Source organism: Aythya ferina (genome assembly GCF_964211825.1).
Source record: "Aythya ferina genome assembly, chromosome: 18".
Taxonomy (NCBI): domain Eukaryota; kingdom Metazoa; phylum Chordata; class Aves; order Anseriformes; family Anatidae; genus Aythya; species Aythya ferina.
This window is the reverse complement of record NC_140317.1, coordinates 12,808,152-12,825,255: the sequence shown is the minus strand read 5'-3', so window position 1 is coordinate 12,825,255 and position 17,104 is coordinate 12,808,152. Positions and strand designations below refer to the sequence as shown.

At 72.2% G+C, this 17,104-nt stretch overlaps 2 protein-coding genes across 2 annotated transcripts; both read right to left on the bottom strand.

Annotated features, from left to right (window-relative positions):
• Positions 1 to 477: 477 nt before the first annotated feature.
• Positions 478 to 10,049, bottom strand: TIMP2 (TIMP metallopeptidase inhibitor 2). The gene is made up of 5 exons (XM_084492415.1): positions 9,757 to 10,049; positions 2,443 to 2,543; positions 2,255 to 2,363; positions 2,005 to 2,129; positions 478 to 1,915 (listed from the first exon to the last, which is right to left on the bottom strand). The coding sequence occupies exons 1-5, from the start codon at positions 9,881 to 9,883 to the stop codon at positions 1,718 to 1,720; spliced, it is 660 nt and encodes a 219-aa protein (XP_084348541.1). The 5' UTR covers positions 9,884 to 10,049; the 3' UTR covers positions 478 to 1,717.
• Positions 10,050 to 12,318: 2,269 nt separating this feature from the next.
• Positions 12,319 to 16,402, bottom strand: CANT1 (calcium activated nucleotidase 1). Its single transcript, XM_084492414.1, has 4 exons — positions 16,307 to 16,402; positions 14,273 to 14,912; positions 13,864 to 14,067; positions 12,319 to 13,508 (listed from the first exon to the last, which is right to left on the bottom strand). Exons 2-4 carry the CDS (start codon positions 14,889 to 14,891, stop codon positions 13,138 to 13,140), a joined length of 1,194 nt encoding a protein of 397 aa, XP_084348540.1. The 5' UTR covers positions 14,892 to 14,912; positions 16,307 to 16,402; the 3' UTR covers positions 12,319 to 13,137.
• Between the last annotated feature and the right edge of the window lie 702 nt (positions 16,403 to 17,104).

Below are 17,104 nucleotides of genomic sequence, written 5' to 3'. Positions count from 1 at the left end.
TTACCGGCGATAGCCCCGGTTACCGCCGTACCCCGTGTGTTACCGTACCCCGTTACCACCGGCAGAGCGGCCGTGCCGGATCCCCACCGAGCCCCCGGCCCTCAGTGTCTGCGTGCTCCCAGCCCCATTCCCGTTCCCACCGGCCGGAGCCGCCCCTCGGGTCCCCTCCGAGCCCCCGGCAGCTGCAGCCCGGTGCGGGGCCCACCCGGGGACGGCGGCAGGCCCCGGGGCGGCGGCTCCCTCCCTCCCTTCCCCCCTCCCTTCCCCCTCCCCGGTCCAGGCCCCCGGAGCAGGGGGGAACCGGGACCCCCGAGGCGTGGTTGGGGGGCTCTGGGGGTCCCGCTCGGGGCGCCCCACGGTCCCTCCCCGTCCTCCCCTTGCTGGGACCCCCCAGCACAACCCCGGAGGAGAAGGGGCGCAGCACCGGGCCCCCCCCGGGCCCCCCCAAATCAAATCACGGCACAGGGAGGCGGCAGCTGACGGCAGCACGGCAGTGTTAAGGGCAGACTACCAGCGGAGCGGGGCGCGAGCTGATACAACCGCACGGGAAGCGAGCGGGACTCTTACATGGCACTGGTTAGAGGGCGGCTGGGGCTTTTTTTTCCTTTAACTTTTTTTTTTTTTTTTTTTCTTTCTTTTTCTTTTTCCTTTAATACGTCGAAGTTGCCCAGACTGGTCCAGTACGACATCGTGGAGCCTTGCGGGGACGCCCAGCATGAAATCGCTGCGGGCTGCGGCGGGGGCTGCGCGCACGAGCCGGGGCCGGCCGCGCCACCGAGCGCACGGGGCGCCGCCGCAGCGGGACAATGGCTCAGAGAAAGCGGGGCCCGGGGAGGTGGGGGGGGGGACGGGACGAGGGGATGGGGGTCCTGCACCGCAGGGGGGGCACCCAGGGGGCCCCGATCCACGCAGGGTGCGACGGCGATCGGCAGCCCCACAGCTGGGGGCTCCCGGCCCTGGCGCCCATCCTGCGCGGGGACGAGCTCCAGCACGGCCACGGGTGCCGGCCCGGCCGGGGTGGGGGGGTCTGGGCCCTTCAGCGGTGGCACCGGAGGGCCCCGGGCGCAGCGCTCGCCCACCCCGGGGCTTGCCCTGGGCCAGAGCCCCCGCAACGTGCCCGACCGCGGAGAGGAGCGCATGGGCAGCGGGGCTGCAGCCCGTGGGTTGGGGGCACCCCGGCTGCACCAACGCCCCCCCCAGGGCTTTTGTGGGTGGGTGGGATGCCTGCGTGGGAGCTGCTGGCGCCGTGCACGCCCGCGGTGCCCTGCTGCAGCCTTCGGGCACCCCAAGGGGAGGGATGGGCGTCGGGACGGGGTCTGGTGAGAGGCGTGGGGGCGGCTCCGTCCCGCGGCGGGGCCCCTGGTAGACCTGCTACGCAGACTGGGGACGGCGCCCGCCGCTCGCGGGCGTTCGCTTCCTTCGCAGCTCTCAGGGGCACAAGGGCTGAGCAGGGCCGGGAGGGGACGCGGCCCCGGCGGGGAGGAAGCCCCCGGCCCCGCTGACCCCGCGGGGGGCGAGGAGCCGGGCAGGGACAGAGCTGAGTGCGGCGCGGCGGGCCCCGAGCCTGCCCCGTGCACGCGCGTGGCAGGCGCCGCACCCTGGGGACCCGCGGGGCCGAGCGGATTTGCATGCTGTCTCCAGGACTTGATATCAGCGTGGACCAGTCTAACATCTCGCAGGTTTTTTTCTACTGGCTACTGGAATGCGCTCGTTTGGCTTAGGGGTCCTCGATGTCGAGAAACTCTTGCTTGGGGGGGGCCATGCCGCGGTACCAGGCGCACGAGCCGTCGCTCCTCTTGATGCAGGCGTAGTGCTTCGCCTGCCGCCCGCCCACGATCTTCTCCATCGCCCAGTCTGTCCAGAGACACTCATCCGAGGAGGAGACGAAGCACGGGATGGAGAGGCAGCGCGAGATCTGTGCACAGCAGACACCGTCACCACCCGCCCTGGGACGGGGGGCAGCTCCGTGTCCCCGCTCCCCAAACCCAGCCCCGGGGCGCTCACCTTGCACTCGCAGCCCATCTGGTACCGCTGGTTGAGGCTCTTCTTCTGGGTCGGGCTCAGCGAGTCCCAGGTGGCGACCAGGTCGCACAGCGTGATGTGCATCTTGCCGTTGCCCTCTGACTTGCCTGGGGACACGGAGCCGCTCAGACCGTCCCCGACGGCGCCCCGAGACCCCCACGGCAGCACCGGGTGCCCGGGGGTCTGGGGTCCGCTCCTCCCCAGCCGCCCCCAGTCCCTGCCCAGCACCTACCTGCGATGAGGTACTCCTTCTTCCCTCCCGTGTCCAGCGGCTGGCCGCACACCGCTGTGGACGGCGCCGTGTAGATGAACTCGATGTCCTTGTCAGGGCCCTTAAACATCTGGGGACAGAGCGCAGGCGTGAGCGGCCCCCCGCTGCCTCTCCCTGCCCGCCCCGGGCCCAGGCACCGTGCCCCGTACCTTGATCTGCTTGACTTCGTACTGGATTCGCTTGATGGGGTTCCCGTATATGTCATTCCCCGAATCCACCTCCTTCGCAGAGACGGCCTTTGCTCGGATCACTGCAACAGAGGGCGCAGAGCTCAGCAGGGGTGGCGGGGACCGGAGGAGCTGCCGTGTCCCTGCCCATGCCGGGGGCCGTGCGGAGCTCCCGGTGCCGCTGCCCCGTGTGGGACTGACCCACTTCTCCCCCGTCCCACCGGGGCACCAGACCACGCACCCACCCCGCTGCCCGTGGAGCTGCCGTCACGCGTGGTGCCCAAAGGGACGGCGCTGGCACACGCAGCACTGTGATGGGCAGCACTGCGGCAGCACCCTCAGCGGGGAGGACATGGAAAGGTCTGGGAGCAGGGCTCAGGGAGCTCCCGGCCCCCTGCACCCAACAATGGGGGCGCAGGGTCCGTCCCTGCCCCCTCCTGCACCGTGCAGCCAGGGAACTGTGTCCTTGTCCAGCCCCGGGGGTGCCCCGGTGACCGCGGGGCGATGCTCGGCTGCCAGCTCCCTGCCAGATGTCGGCTGCCGGCCGCGGAGCCTCCACGTCATGCAGGCACAGAAACCGCATCCGCCCCGCGCCGCTTCCTGCCCTCGCTGCCTGCAGCAAGAACCCGGCCGGCTGCACGGGGATGCTGAAGGCCGGGGCAGTAGAAAAATGCAGTCAGGTACAGGGGGCGGTGAGGTGGCCCCCGGGCAGCCTGGGCAAAGGCCCCGGACCTCTGCGCTGAGCTGCGCCCCAGCCTGCTGTCCCTGACCCCCACTTTCGGACCCTCCTTTCCCTACAAGACCTGTGCAAAATGCGGCTCCCCGCAGGGCAGCACCCACCCGCAGAGGGGCCTGCAGGCTGCGGGAGGGGACGGCAGCGTCCCCCTGCACCCCGCACAGACACTGCCCCCCACCACTCGCAGCGGCACCGCCGGCAGCAGGATGGGCACGGGCACGGCCGGGGACACACACCAGGCCCCGAGCACTGTGCCTCGCCACGGCCCCTCACTCTGTGCTGAGGGACAAGGCCGAGTGCCCCCGAGCTGGCGAGGCCACAGTGCCCCGGAGCCCAGGTGAGCGGGGGCAGGAGAGCGCTGTGGGGACAGCTCTGCCGTGGAAAGGTCCCCGGGGTCACCCCGCCGGCACAGCCCAGGGACACGGGAACCACACGTGAGCGCCCAGCACATGGCAGGGACCTTCCCGGCGGGCGGGCAGCCAGCTCACCCTCACCACAGCTCGGGATGGGGCAGCTGCTTGCGACCTGCCGCACAGCTCTCGGCCGATCCCGGGTCCCTGCCCCGAGAGCCGCAGCCCCGCACCCTGCCTGCCCCCCTCCAGGGCCACCGGGACCCTCCTGGCGGGGACAACGAGGTCCCTTCTGTCCCATCCTGTTGGGTCTCATGGGCACCCTCACAGCTGGGGAGGGGGCCTGGCAGAGGGCAGGGCTCCTTGCTGTGCCGTGGGGTCCCCAGAGGGGCCAACCCCTGTCTCTGGGGGGTACCCAGTGCCCGGGCAGCCCCTGCACCCGTGTCCCTGGGGGAAGGAAGCAGGGAGCTGCGTCAGCTGGGGCAGGCTCCAGCCGAGCTGTGGCACAGGGGTCACGTCCCCACAGAGAGGTGCTGGGGGATGGGGCAGAGCTGGGCAGCCTGGGGACGTGCATGGGGCCGCTGCCAGCCCCGCTGCCCCGGAGGCTGCCTTCTTTAGCCTGGCACAGCACGGAGAGGGGATCTGATCGCGCTCTATAAATACAGCGGGGCGAGCCGGGCACGCAGACGAGCTATTTAGACTCAAGGTCAGCGCTGGCACAGTAAGCGCTGACTCAGTTTACTCTGGAAAGGAGAAGCCGGCCACCAGCACGGGCTGGGGACAGGGAAGAGACTGCCCAGGGCAGCAGCCCCTGGCCGAGGCAGGGCACCCGGTGCCCGCGGCCGTGCCGAAAGCCCCAGCCTGACAAAGGGACAAAGCCCTGGGTGCAGCCCCCGGGCCCTGCCCTGGCCGGAGGAGCTCTGCTTGGCAGGGTTCAGCCCCTGGGCCCCGTGGGGCCAGCCCAGGCTCCGCGTCCATCAGGGCACCAGGCCTGCGGCGGCCCCGCTCCGTGCGCCTGCGGTGTAACGGCGCTGCCGGCAGCCCCGAGAGCCGGAGCCGCCTCCTGCCCGTGGCTGCAGGCGTGGGGGACGGTTACTGGTTCAGTGGGCTCCAGCCGTTTCCATTCACGTGCTGATGAATCACTTGACAAAAATGCAGCCCAATTCTAGGCGGATTTGTTCTGAACAGTGCGGCTTTGTGGAGGGGACGGCTGCGCTGTGCTTTCCCCGCCAAGACCCCAGCAGCGCAGCCAAGCTGCTCCGCAGGCCAGGAACCAGAGCAGGGCAGGGACGGAGGGAGGCAGCGGGGGGAAGCCCAGGTGGGGAGGCGCAGCCGAGGTCCCCGGGGAGGAGGAGGAGGGTGCCACAGGACCCCAGCACCTGGGGAGCGGCACCAGGGCCCCCTCGGGTCTCCACAAAGGCCGGATCACGCAGAGGCCGAGGCTCGGCCACGGCTGCCTCACCCTGCGGCAGAACCGAGCCAGAGGCTCCTGCAGGTCCCAGGCGCGACCCCCCTGGCCCAGCTGCAAGGCGCAGCCACCTCCCTCCCCCTGCAGACCCCGTGCCCATGGGGCAGCGCGTCCCCTCGCCACCCTTTGAGCAGAAATGCCGGTGTTTGCCCGTAGCTCAGCACCCTGCACAGAAGCTGCCACCAAAGCACCTCTGTGCCCGCAGCCGTGCCTCGGGAGCACCCCAGGCCCTGCCCGCAGCGTGGGGCTGTGTTACCCCCCTCCCCGTGCCCCTGGCTCGGGGGATGCAGGGCCGGGATCCAAGTGCCTGCGATGACCCCGCTGTGCTGACACAGCACGGCCCCAGCAGCGCTGGCCCCACAACAACACCCCGGGAGCGGGCGCTGGGGAGGCAGAGGAGGGGGCTTCACCCCTGGGCTCAGGAGGGTCCTGGTGGGATTCGGGCAGGGCCGGCACCACAGCATGGTGGGGAGCACTGGTGCTGCTTGCGGGCACACAGCAGCTGCTTGCCGTGAGCGCTGTGGAAGCCCCGTGGGATGGGGTGGGGGTGCCCAGCACCTCCCCGGAGCAGCTCCCCCAGCCTGGCAGCCGATGCCATGTCCTCAGCTGTGCCAGACACCCTACAACGTGCCACCAGGAGCTCGGTGGGTGTTCTCCGGGACGTGGCAGCTTTGCACCTTGACCAGCCTGGGCTGGACAGGACCCAGGGCCTGGGGCAGGGGGCTGTAAAGGCCCGGGCACCCCTCGGCACATCAGTCCCTGTACAAGGAATGGCCCCGCACCAGGACACGTGCCACCCCCTCTGTTTGGGAGACGAGCACGCGACTGGCTGGGACACCACGGCTGAGGGGCAGCTCCAGGAGTGGGGCTGGAGGCAGAGGCTGTCACCCGTCACTGTAAAACCCACTGGCACATTGTGCCAGGCTACTACAGCTTGCTCTCCATCATGATCACCCTTCTGCTGCCTGTCAGCCCCAGGACCCAGCCTGCAGCTCCCTGCAAGGGCTGAGCAGGAGGACAAGCTGCTGCCCTGTGCCGTGGGGTGACCACGGGGCGTGCAGGGCCACCAAGCCAGGTCCCTGCTGCGGGCAGCCCCTACTGCAGCAGGAGCCACCCCAGGCACCCGGTGCAGACGCCCCCAGGGTGCTGCAGGGAGATGCGGGTTCTCCCCCTGGGTTCTCCTGGGGGAAGGAGGAAACACGGCTTGGGGCTGTGTGCGGGTGCTGCCCTGCAGCGGGGCGAATCCTCCCATTGCCCACCCCAGCTCCAGAGGTCTCCTCGTGCTTGCCCCAGGGGCTCAGGGCCAGCACGAGGTGCCTCAGCCCCCGCAGCTCCCCTCCCAGCCAGGGGCACTGCGCGCAGCAGCCCCTTCCCGGGACATCCTGCCCCAAACCCACCGCACGGCCCCCACCCGCGGCCGCCTGGGCAGCGCGGGTGCCCGCAGAGCACGGGAAGCGCTCCCGGCTGAATGGCCGGGGAACAAAGCTCCCTTCTCCGGGGCTGCTGGCAGCCAGCGGAGCCCAGGGGCCTCCTGCCAGTGCCAGCCCTGCCCGCTGCCTGCCCGGCCCCGCTGCGACTGCAGCCCCGGGGTCACCGCAGCCCGCACGGCACCGGCAGAGCCAGAACACAGCAAAACGTCCCCAGGGAGGGCTCCTCCACCCCAGACCCTCAACACGGGCTGGGGCCAGCCCCGGGCACCTGCCCGAGCCCTGTGCGCAGAGCAGGGCACCCAGCCCCAGCACGCGGCCAGGGCAGCTTTGAGCACGCAGAGGCCGGGGGACGCGGCACAGCTCGGGCTGGATGGCGGCTGGGGCTGGGCCGGGTTCCCCTTGCTCCCGGCAGCTCCCGGCGGGGAGCACAAGGGCTCAGCCCCAGCCCCAGCCCCGCATCCCAGCCCCGCGGGCAGGGGAAGCCCCACACCAGGCCCCGCTCATCCCGCGGCCTGCGCGGCTGCTGCAGCGTGCGCAGCGCTCCCGATCGCGGCCTGCGTCATCCCGGCTCTGACGGGAGCGGGACGGGGCCCAATCAGCGGCAGCCCCGAGCCGTCAGCCCACGGCCCCGCTGCCGCAGCTGCACGGGAAGGGCTGGGACCGGCGCTGGGAGCTCCCGGCTGCGCGAGCACAGCGCAGCGGGGTGGCAGCGGGGTGGCAGCGGGGCTGGCGGCCTCCTGCTCGGCCACGGCTCAGCGGGGCCCGAGGGGCAGCGCTGCCCCCGGGGCCAGCAGCGAGGGCCGGTCCCACTTCTGCTCCCCAAACCTCCTCTTCGCCCCAGTCCCTGCCTGGCCACCAGGAGCCCTCACCATCCCTGCCCCGATCGCTGCGCCCCATCGCAAGGCACCGAGCCCTGGGACAGCCAGGGTCAGCACAGCGCTGCCAGGGGCTGGATCCCAGGGGCAGGCCAAGCACCCGCTCTCTGGCTGCCCTGTCACCCCAGCACTGCCCCACACACCCCTCCAGGGCCACCACTGCCCCACGGAGCCAAAGCCACAGCCTGAGCATCACCTCCCTCACCCTCCGCATCTCCACACTGTGCGAGAAGCTGGAGCTGGGGCTTCTGCTGCTGCAGCCCCCAGCTGACACCCGAGCAGCACGGGCAGAGCAAACCCCAGCAGGCAGCGAGCAGCTGCCTGGGCACAGCCCCTGCGGGCACAGCACACGGGGCAGCTCCGCACCCACGCTGAGCCCTTGAGCCCCACAGAAAACTGCTGCCCGTCTGCCGGGCCGGGAAGCGTGAGCGTGGAGAGGTTGGGTCACTTGTCCCACACTGCACAAGTCTCCAGCTACGGTGACTCCCAGCCCCTCTGGCACCCCGTGGCCAGCAGCACAGCCACATCCCGCTCTCCCCACGCTGGAAGCACAGCTCCGTGCTCCGGCTGCTCCAAACCACAGGCGGTGCCTCGCAGCCGGCTGCCAGGGCACGAGCGAGGGCAGGGCCCTGGGGTGGCACAGACAGATGGGGGCACCCGGGCACACACGGGGGGCTTCGTGGGGAGCCCAGCACGGGGGTCCCAGCCTCCCCCATCCACTCTCTGCCCCCGTGCCCAGCAGGCGGTGTTTCTGCGGGGCAGCAGAGGAGACCTGGCAGGGGAAGCAGCAGCAGCTCCCAGGCCCAGGCCGGCTCACCCCGGGGAGGGAGCTGGCTGCGAGCCTCCCAGCTCCAGAGGGAAGATGAGACGGGAGCCAAAAGGGCAGGGATCACAGGCAGCAGGGACGGGGCTCCTGTTGCGTGGGAGGGGAAGGCTGGCGGGTTCCTGCCGGGATCAAACCCATCCACAGCAGCTGGGAAGGGACTCGGGCTGGGAGCCGGGGGGTGCCAACACCGGGGGTGGCACCGGGAAGGGGCTGCCTGGGCAGGGTGAGCTGCGAGCGCCAGCAGAGCAGGCACCTGCTGGGGCACTGGGCAAGCGGCTGCTGCCTGGCCCCGGCTTCGCCCTGCCCGGGACTGCCGAGACGCCGAGACAGACGGTGCGTGACTCAGCTGCTGAGTCACGGCCTGAGCCGGCACCCGGGAAGGGCAGGGTAAGTCACCAGAGCTCCGGAAAGATGATCCCGGCGTGAGTGTGACACGAGCGTGACGGGAGGGAGCCTCAGCCCTGCTCCCGGAGCAGCTGCGGGGCATCCGGTGTGCCGGGGACGCCGGCTCACGCGGCAGCTCTGAAACTCTGGAGCTCCATTTTGTCTCGAAACCTCCCCGTCCCCAGCCAGGCCTGGGAGCGCCGGGGGCAGCTGCCGGGTGCTGGGGGGATTCGCCCTCGTGGAGCAGAAACGTCGCGAGCGGGGCCTGGAAGGGGCGAGGGGAGCCCGGGAATCTCAGGAGCATCCTGGCTGCGGAGCAGGGGCCGGGGCAGGGCCGTGCAGAGGCGCGGGCTGCCTAAGGGGTTGGGAATGCTACCTCGCCAGCCCAGCCTGGGAACAGCCCCGCAAAGGAGAGCGTCGGGAACTGGGGCTGGTCTGTTTGTTTAATATGTTAAAATTTAATAAGGGCATTATTCATAGAAAGAGGAATCCAGATCCCGGCGCTGCCAAGCCCTCCCTTTCAGCAGCATCCAAGCCGAACAAAGTGGGACGGGGGAGAGGAAATGCCTGGAAATAAGGAACAGACGGGAGGTGGCCGAGCCCGGCGCTGCTGGCGCTCAGGGGCCGGTGCTGGCTCCGCGCTCGGGGCCGCTCCCGGTGCTGCTCCCGGTGCTCCGCGCAGGACCCGGGGCGCTCGCGCTGCCCCCGGGGCTCCCCGCGCTGCCACGTCCCAGCCGCCGCTCCCCGGGCCCGGCTCCTCCGCGCCCCCGGGAGCCGAGCCCCGGCCCGGGCCCCGCCGCCGGGAGCCGGGACCGAGCCGCGCCGGGACCGGAGGCGGCCCCGGGGAGCGCTGCGGGGCGCAGCCGAGCGGACCCGGCCGGGCCGGCGAGAGGCTCGGGGAGCCGCGGACACACCCCGGGCGGACACACGGACGGAGGGACGGACACACAGACAGCTCCCTTCCGACACACCCCCGGGCCGAGCCGAGCCGAGCCGAGCCCCGTACACACGGGGGGCTGCCGGGCAGGTGCCGCGGACCGGGACCGGGACCGCGACCGGGACCGCGACCGGGACCGGGTCGCTCCGTCCCCGCCGTGCCGCCCCGCGCCAACTTGCCGCCCCCTCCCCGGGAAGTTTGTGCGGGCCGTGCCGGGCCGGGCCGTGCCGGGGCTGCCCCGGGCCGGGGCTCGGCGGGGACAAAGCGTGCGCGGCGGCGGCGGCGCTCACCTACATCGGCGTTGCAGAAGGCCTGCTGCGGGTGGATGGGCGAGCAGCTGCAGCCGTCGGCCGGGCGGGCCCTGGCGAGCAGCAGCACCGCCAGCCAGGCCAGCAGGCCGGGCAGCGCGGCGGGCATGGTGCGGGGGGCTGCGGGCTCAGCGACCCGGCCGACAAAGCCTCATCCACCGCCGGGCCCGGCCGAGCCGCCGCCGCCCGCCGCGAAGTTCGGGTCCAGCCGCCGCCGCCGCCGCCCCGGCCCCTCGCCGCTCTCCGCCGCCTCTCCCCGGAGCTGGAGGCTGCCCCCGGCCGCCGCCGAGCCTCGCGTTTTAATGCGCTCCGGGGCTCCGCTGCTCCTCCTCTGCATGGCGCGGGGCCAGCCCGGCTGCGCGCTGCTCCCGCCCCTCCGCGGGATGCGGCTCCGCGCCCAGCTCGCCCCCCCCCCGGCCCCTCCGCCCCGCCCGGCACCGGGCACCGGGCACCGGGCACCCGCAGCCCCCCCCCCCCCCTCCCGACCCCCGGCCCGCAGCCCCCGGCCGCCGCCCCGGCTCCGCCGTCCCGGTCCCGGGCGGGGCCGCGGAGCAGCCGCCGAGGGGCAGCGGCGGGGCCCGGGATGCCCCGGGGGGGCCGGCACCGGGACGGGACGGGGCTGGGGCAGGAGCCGGGCCCTGCTCGCGGAGCTGGCACCCAGCCCGCAGGCGGGGGCCGTGGTTGTGTCTGTGCCCAAGCATTTCCTCTCCTGCCGCCTCCTCCGGCTCATCTCACCCCCTTTGTGCTCCCCGTGCCTCCTCCTGCTCCCACCGCCTCCCCTTGGGGGTCACTCCTGGCCCGTGACCATCACCGGGGGTCCCGCATGGCTCCGAGGTGCCCACAGCCCTCTGGCTTGGAGCACATCCCCAAAACCCCCCAGCTCATCCCTGCCCTGGCTGCCGGAGGTGCTGGGGCGCTGCCAGCCTCCCCGTGCCCATCCTGCAGGGCCCAGCTCTGCCCCGGGCAGGGCCGTGCGGACCCAAGCGTGGCCAAGCCGGGCACCGCGGGCACACGGGATGGTCGGCACTGCGGCCACGCAGCCTGCTCCCGGGGCAGCCTCTTGCTACGGAGCTGGGCCACCACGGCTGCTTGTGGCTGAAGGAGGTGTCGGAGCCTCTGGTGCTGTAGGATGAGAAGGAGCAGCGGAAACGTGGGCAGCCAAACCCGGTCCGAGCCCTGCTGGAGCCCGCGGGGAACCTGTGGGAGGTGAATGGTGCTCCTGCTGCTGGCATGGTGGGATGAAAGCTGGCGGTGGGGCTCCAGGGCCCGGTCTCGCAGAGGCCATGGCAGCAGGGCCTGGCTCGGAGAGCTCTGCGGGGCTGGGGGTGCAGGGACCCTACAGCCTGGTCCCGTTTGTGCTGTATGGGCCCGGCAGCCCCCCAGCCCCTGGGGTCCAGCAGCTCCCAGCAGCACCAGTCTTGCCAGCTCTCGGAGATAAGGGCCAGGCTGGGGCAGGAGGTGATGGGGTGCTGCGAGGTCCCGCTGTCTGTGGGGTGGGGGGGGACAGCCCCAGGGCCACGATGGGTGCTGCAGGGCCCCGGGCCAGGCCCAGGGGCTGCACTGAACCGGGCACAGGCGAGGGCAGAGCGGTCACCGGGGTCAGATGGCCGGGGCAGGGCCGGGGCTGGTGCTGGGAGCAGGTTGGTGCCCCCAGACGAGCGCGGCCGCTCGCAGCCGTGAGTCATTGTTGTTTGGGCTAAATGGAAACACATGTCCGGCTGCTAACGTGGTTCTTACGCAGCTCTCCAGAGATGCTGGACACTGTAAACAGGGGCAGGACAGGGGGATGGGACAGGGCCAGCCCAGCTGAGCTCTCCGGAGGCCCCTGGCTCCTCCCTGCGCGCCTCGCCGTGGGTCCTCCCCCCCCCAGCACAACAAAATCACCCCGGGCACGGCCCCCTCCCCGGGCACCACTGGTCCCTGCAGCTGGGGGTGGCACGGGGGGGCCAAGGCCAAGGGACCTGCACGGACTGCAGCAGACAGCCCCATGCATGCATCCATGCGCAGGTACGGAGCACGTGCCCGTGCCGTGTGTGCACCCCGCTAATGGCATCACCCCAAACCGGCCAGGACGGGGAAGGAGCTGGCACAGGCTCCCCCGGTGCTGCTGTGCCAAGGCTGCGTGCTCCTGGACCCTGTTCCTGCCCTGGCCTCGCTCCTCCTGCCCTCTCCCAGCACAGCCGGGTGCAGGAGGGGAGGGGAAGGACACTGGGGATCGAGGCTCCACGCGTGGCCATGAACAGCCTAAAGAGGGGGAGAGGCTGCACCATTCCTGGGGCCCTCAGAGATGGGAGATGGGTGCAGCACGGCCTGGGGGCAGCAGCCAGGCTGGCACTGGGGCGTTTGTCCCCTCGCAGCCCTGCTCCGAGCTCCTGTGGCAGTCGGGAGGGCACGGCCCCAGGGAGGGGCTGGCTGCAAGGCCTCTGCCTGCTGCTCCGAGCCCAGCCGTGGAGCAGGGGGATGTGGTGAGAGGGGGGCTTCCCCTCAGTCCCTCCCACACGAAGCTTTCCCCAGAAAGCACGGGCCCACGCAAACCGTTACCCATTCACTTGCCACATGGTTTATGTGAAAGGGGAAGTAAAACAGCTAACTGGCGAAAAACAGCCTGATGAAATCCCCGGCAGCCACCACCTCGCCCTGCCCTGCCCTGGCTGACGCCCTGCTGTGGCCGTGTCCCCCCGGTCGTGTCCCAACCCGGGGCCGGATCTGGCCAACGCCCCCCTCAAGCACGCTCCTGCCCCCACGCTCGTGGGGGACATGGGGACATCTGTCCCCACAGCTCCTGTGTGCTCCCAGCGAGGTGCTGGGGAGGCAGCTCAGGGGCTGCTCCCCAGGACACGCCGCTGGCACCAAGGGGCCCTTGTGCCCAGGTCAGGCCCCGTCCCCAGGCAGGTTGGGGAAGGCACCACCCGAGGCCAGGGGGGCTCCGGCTGGCAGCAGGGAGCAGAGGGCAGCACCACCCCCAGCACAGAGCCACAGGGGTGCGAGGACGGGGCCCTCACAGGGCTGGCACAGGGCAGCGAGCGGGGGCTCCGTCCTCAGCTGCAACCCAGAGCGCGGCCACCACCAGCGCCAGCAGCCCCACGGAGGTGCCGGGCACCGATGGCTGCAGTGTGAGGAAACCACCCCGAGCCTGGGCTGGTGGCAGGCGGCAGCACCCTGTGGTGGCAGCCCTTTGCCACCAGGTGCCACTGCCGAAACGCTCGCACCGTGCACGCTGCGGCAAGGCCAACGCTTTCCGTGGGACGCCGACACCGAGCAGAGCCGGGAGCGCGGCGTCCCTCGGAGCCTGCGCCTCCCCGAGCGCAGGGCCTGCCCCGCAGCCCCCGTCCTCCCCGCCCCTCTGGTCCAGTGCAAAGTCTGTTAAATAAACTCAATGCCCTCGTATTTCACGCTCCCGATCCTGGTCTCCGGCAGGAGGAAGCGTCCGTCCAGCGTGAAGGCCATGATGTAGCTGGCGATCTTGCCGTTGTCCTCCTCTGACTTCAGCGCCACGATGATCTGGTCATCCGTGTCCGGGATGAACTTGAAGGAGGAGAAGCCGTGGGTGGGGACCACCTCGCCCACCCGCCCCACCGTGATGTCCCCGAAGTCCTGGCTGGAGCTGAGCAGCAGGTTGGTGCCTCGCCGCTCGTCCGCCTTCTCGTTGTAGCGCTCGTGGCTGGCGCGGCGCGGCAGGAAGAACCAGCGCTGCAGCGTGTCGCTCCACGACGCCGACTCGTGGATCAGGTAACCTGCAGCGGGGAGTGGGACGGGTGGCACAGGGCAGCACAGGCACCCACCCGCAGGGCAGGACCCAGCCCCGTGCAAAAAGACACCGCCGTGGGGTCGCAGCCACACGCAGACCACAGCTGCCAACGTTTCCACCGCCTCCTGCCGGGTGCTGGCCCCCTCCCGCTGCCCCAGCACCAGCCGAGGCACCCGAGCTGCTCCCAGCACGGACAGGGGGGAGAGCACCGGGCAGGGCAGCCCCGGCTTCCCCAGCCTCCCTCAAATCTCAGCTGGTCCCACTGCCTGTGGGGAGACCCCGGCCCCAGTCCCAGGCAGGGTGAGGGGCGCACGGTGAGGGGAGGGAGCCCGGCTCGGTACCTGGGGGTCGGATCCCAGCCGCAGCCCTCAGCGCGTTGTAGTTTGCCACCCAGCTCTCGTGGCCCACGTCGCCCTTGTAGCCGATGACCTTCACCCACTCGGGGTTCTCGTTGACCACCTCGCCCGTGGTGGTGGTCCACTCCTTGCCCAGGCCCCCCACGTACAGGTGCTCGTCCTTCACCGCCAGCCACTCCGCCTTGAAGCCTGCAGCAGAGAGAGCAGCACAAGCACGAAGATGTTAGGGCACCCCACGGCCCCGCTCCCCCGGGTGCTAGGCGGGACAGCTCGGCGCTGCACGCAGCCCCCCCAAGCCTGGCCAAGCTCACGGGGTGACAAGTGACAAGGGTTTCACTGCTCTGCACCCGCAGCATCTGGTGGAGCGAGCAGGGCAGCACGGGGGGGGGCTCACCTTTCCCCACGGAGCCGTCCCCATCGGAGAGGATCACCCAGGGCACCACCTTGCTGCCCTCGATCTGGTAGACCACCCCCGTCCGGTCATCCACGGAGTACAGCTTCCCGTTGAAGACGACGAGCTCGGAGAGCTCCATGCCCCTGCCCTTCTCGGCCAGGTGGGACCGCAGCACGCTCTCCTCTTCGTCCCACTCCACCGTCACGCTGTCCCCGCTGGCCGACAGCACCAGGTAGCCCTTCTTCAGGTAACTGAACCAGGTGTGCTCCTCGGAGCCCCGGGACTGAGTGTCCAGGTCCGCGATGACCCCGATGCGGTAGCGCACACCCTCGGGGTTCCTCTGGGGAGGGGACAGCGGGTAGGTGTCGTTGTAGCGGTCCTCTGCCCGCAGCCGCAGCTGCCAGTTGTGAGCGTTGGGCGGGACGGGCCGTGCCGGGGACGGCCGGTGCAAGCAGAAGAGCAGCAGCACGAAGGCCACGCAGGCTGAGGACAGCACGATGGCCTTCCAGCGCGGGCGGAACCGGGGGTCGGCGCCCTTGGTCATGGACGCGAGGACAGGCAGGCCGCCCACGCTGATCCGCAGGGGGCTCATAGACTCATTGCACGCCGGGACGGGCATCAGACTGGGGCCGAGGAGATCCTGGCAGCACAGGGGGGAAGCAGAGGGTGAGAGCTGGGGCCTGGAGCCCCGCTGAGCCTGGGGGGGTGGCAGGGGCGGGTGGGCAGCCCCAGCCCCAGCCCCTGTCCCGCAGCAGAAGGCACCGCTGTACCGTGCAGGGCAGCAGCAGCCCCCTGAGGACCTGCTCTGCTGCAGGAGCCCTCCTGCCATCCTCAGCCCTTCCTCATCCTCCCCCTTAGCCCCCCCTAGACTGGGCAGAGCCCCAGCAGGCAGGCACAGCTGGCCCAGCACCGCTGCCCACCCAGAGGCCTGCAACACAGCGGGCAGGAGCGAGCCCCCAGCCCCACGTCGGGGCGTCCTGCTGGGCAGCATCCTCATCCTCACACTGCCCGGGGCGAAGGAGGCTCCTCACGGCAGCGCTCCCTGCCCACCGACGGCCCTCGCCCCGGGGTGAGCGCAGCCCCAGGCCCGTGGGGACGCGGGGACATCGGGGCCACCGGGGCCACGTGGCAGCTCCGCCCGAGCAGGATGCCCCGGGCCGAGCAGGAAGTGCAGCGCCCAGGTCCAAGGGACGCGCACCCACACCTGCCCGGCCCCAGAGCTGGTTTTAAACAAATTCCGTGGCAGCAGCCCCCCCCCCGGCACCACGGCCGGACCCGTCCACGCTCACGTCACCACCACGGGCAGGACGCGGGGGGGGGGCACCTCCAGCTCGCCCCAGCGGGGGTCCCGGCCGTGCCGCCTCTCCGCAGGGCACCGGGGACGTGGCGGCTCCCGGGGCTGTGCAGGGAGTGCCCGTGGCTGGGCGCTGCCCGGTGCCTCCCGTTCTCACCTCACCCCACGGGAGGGGACGGGGACGGGGACGGGACCCCCGCCGGGCAGGGACCCCTCCCCCCGGGGCTGGCCGCCCCCCGGGCGCTGCAGGGCCCCAGCCCGGTGCTGGGCCCCCAGCAGGACCGGGCGGGGGGGGGGGCGACCCTGGGCAGCCCCCGGGCACGGCAGGGCCGCGGGCACCGGGAGGGGGCGGCCGGGAGGGGGCAGCCCCGGGAGTCCCGTCCCGGGGGGGGTGGGGGGGGCGGCCGGACACCGGTGCGGTGCCCAGCGCCCCCGGGACCCCCTCCCGGAGCCCCCCCGGGACCCCGAGCCCCCACCCGGGGCCGCAGCATCGGGGGCTCCGCTGCCCCCGCCCCGGGCAGAGCCGCTCGGGCCCCCCCCGGCGCCCCCAGCCCGGGCCAGACCCCCCGGGACCCCGCCGCCGCCCCCCGGTGCCCCCCGGTGCCCCCCAGCGCAGCGGCCCCGGCAGCACCGGCCCCAGGCCCGGCCCCGCAACCCCAGCCCCCGGTACCCCCCGGTGCCCCCCGGTGCCCCCCGGTAACCCCCGGTACCCCCCGGTGCCCCCCCCGTGCCCCTCTCACCGCGGCGCCGCCCGAGCGCAGCCGCCGCCGCCTCCCCCCGCCGCGCGCAGCCGCCGCTGCCGCCGCCTACAACTCCCAGCAGCCCCCGCGCGCCGCCCCGGCTGCCGGCCGCCGCCGCCAACCTCCCCCGCGCCTCTCCCCGCCGGGACGAAAACTACCGCTCCCGGCACCCCCCGCGCCGCCACCGCCCTCGCCGCGCTGCTCGCTGCGCCGCGGAGCCTGCTGGGAGTTGTAGTCCTGGATACCGGGGGGCTGCCCTGGGACTGGGGGCAGAGGCGCCCCGAGCTGTGTGTGCCCCGGGGGGGGGGCTGGGGACGGCCCGGAGCCCCCCAGCTCGGCCCCGTGTCCCCCCGGATCACCCCCGGCCACCGCCCCGCAGCAGGGCCCGGGATGTGCCCAGTGCCCCCCAGCACCCCGCTGAGCCGAGCCCCAGTGCTGCCCGGGGCGGGGGGCGCTGCTCGGGGGCTGCCCAGCACCGGGGGCACCCAAGGGAGCCCCGGCCTTGGGCAGGGCTCTGCGGGGCCCAGGACCACAGGGACGGGGCCGGTGGCTGCCCCAGCGTGGGGAGACCCCGCTCCAGAGCAGAGCCACAGCCTCTGGGGACCCTGCCCCCAAAATCTGGGGTGCTTCTGCCCCCCCAGCCCCCTCCCCGACCTTACAGCCCCCCTTCCCTGCCCCCCCCAGCCCCCTCCCTGCCCCCGGGCCCACGTCCCGCTGGCGGCAGGCCCAGGCGCGCACACGGTTAACGCCGGCCGCCCGCGCTGCACTGGGCTGCATCTGGCAGGGGGAGGGCTGCTG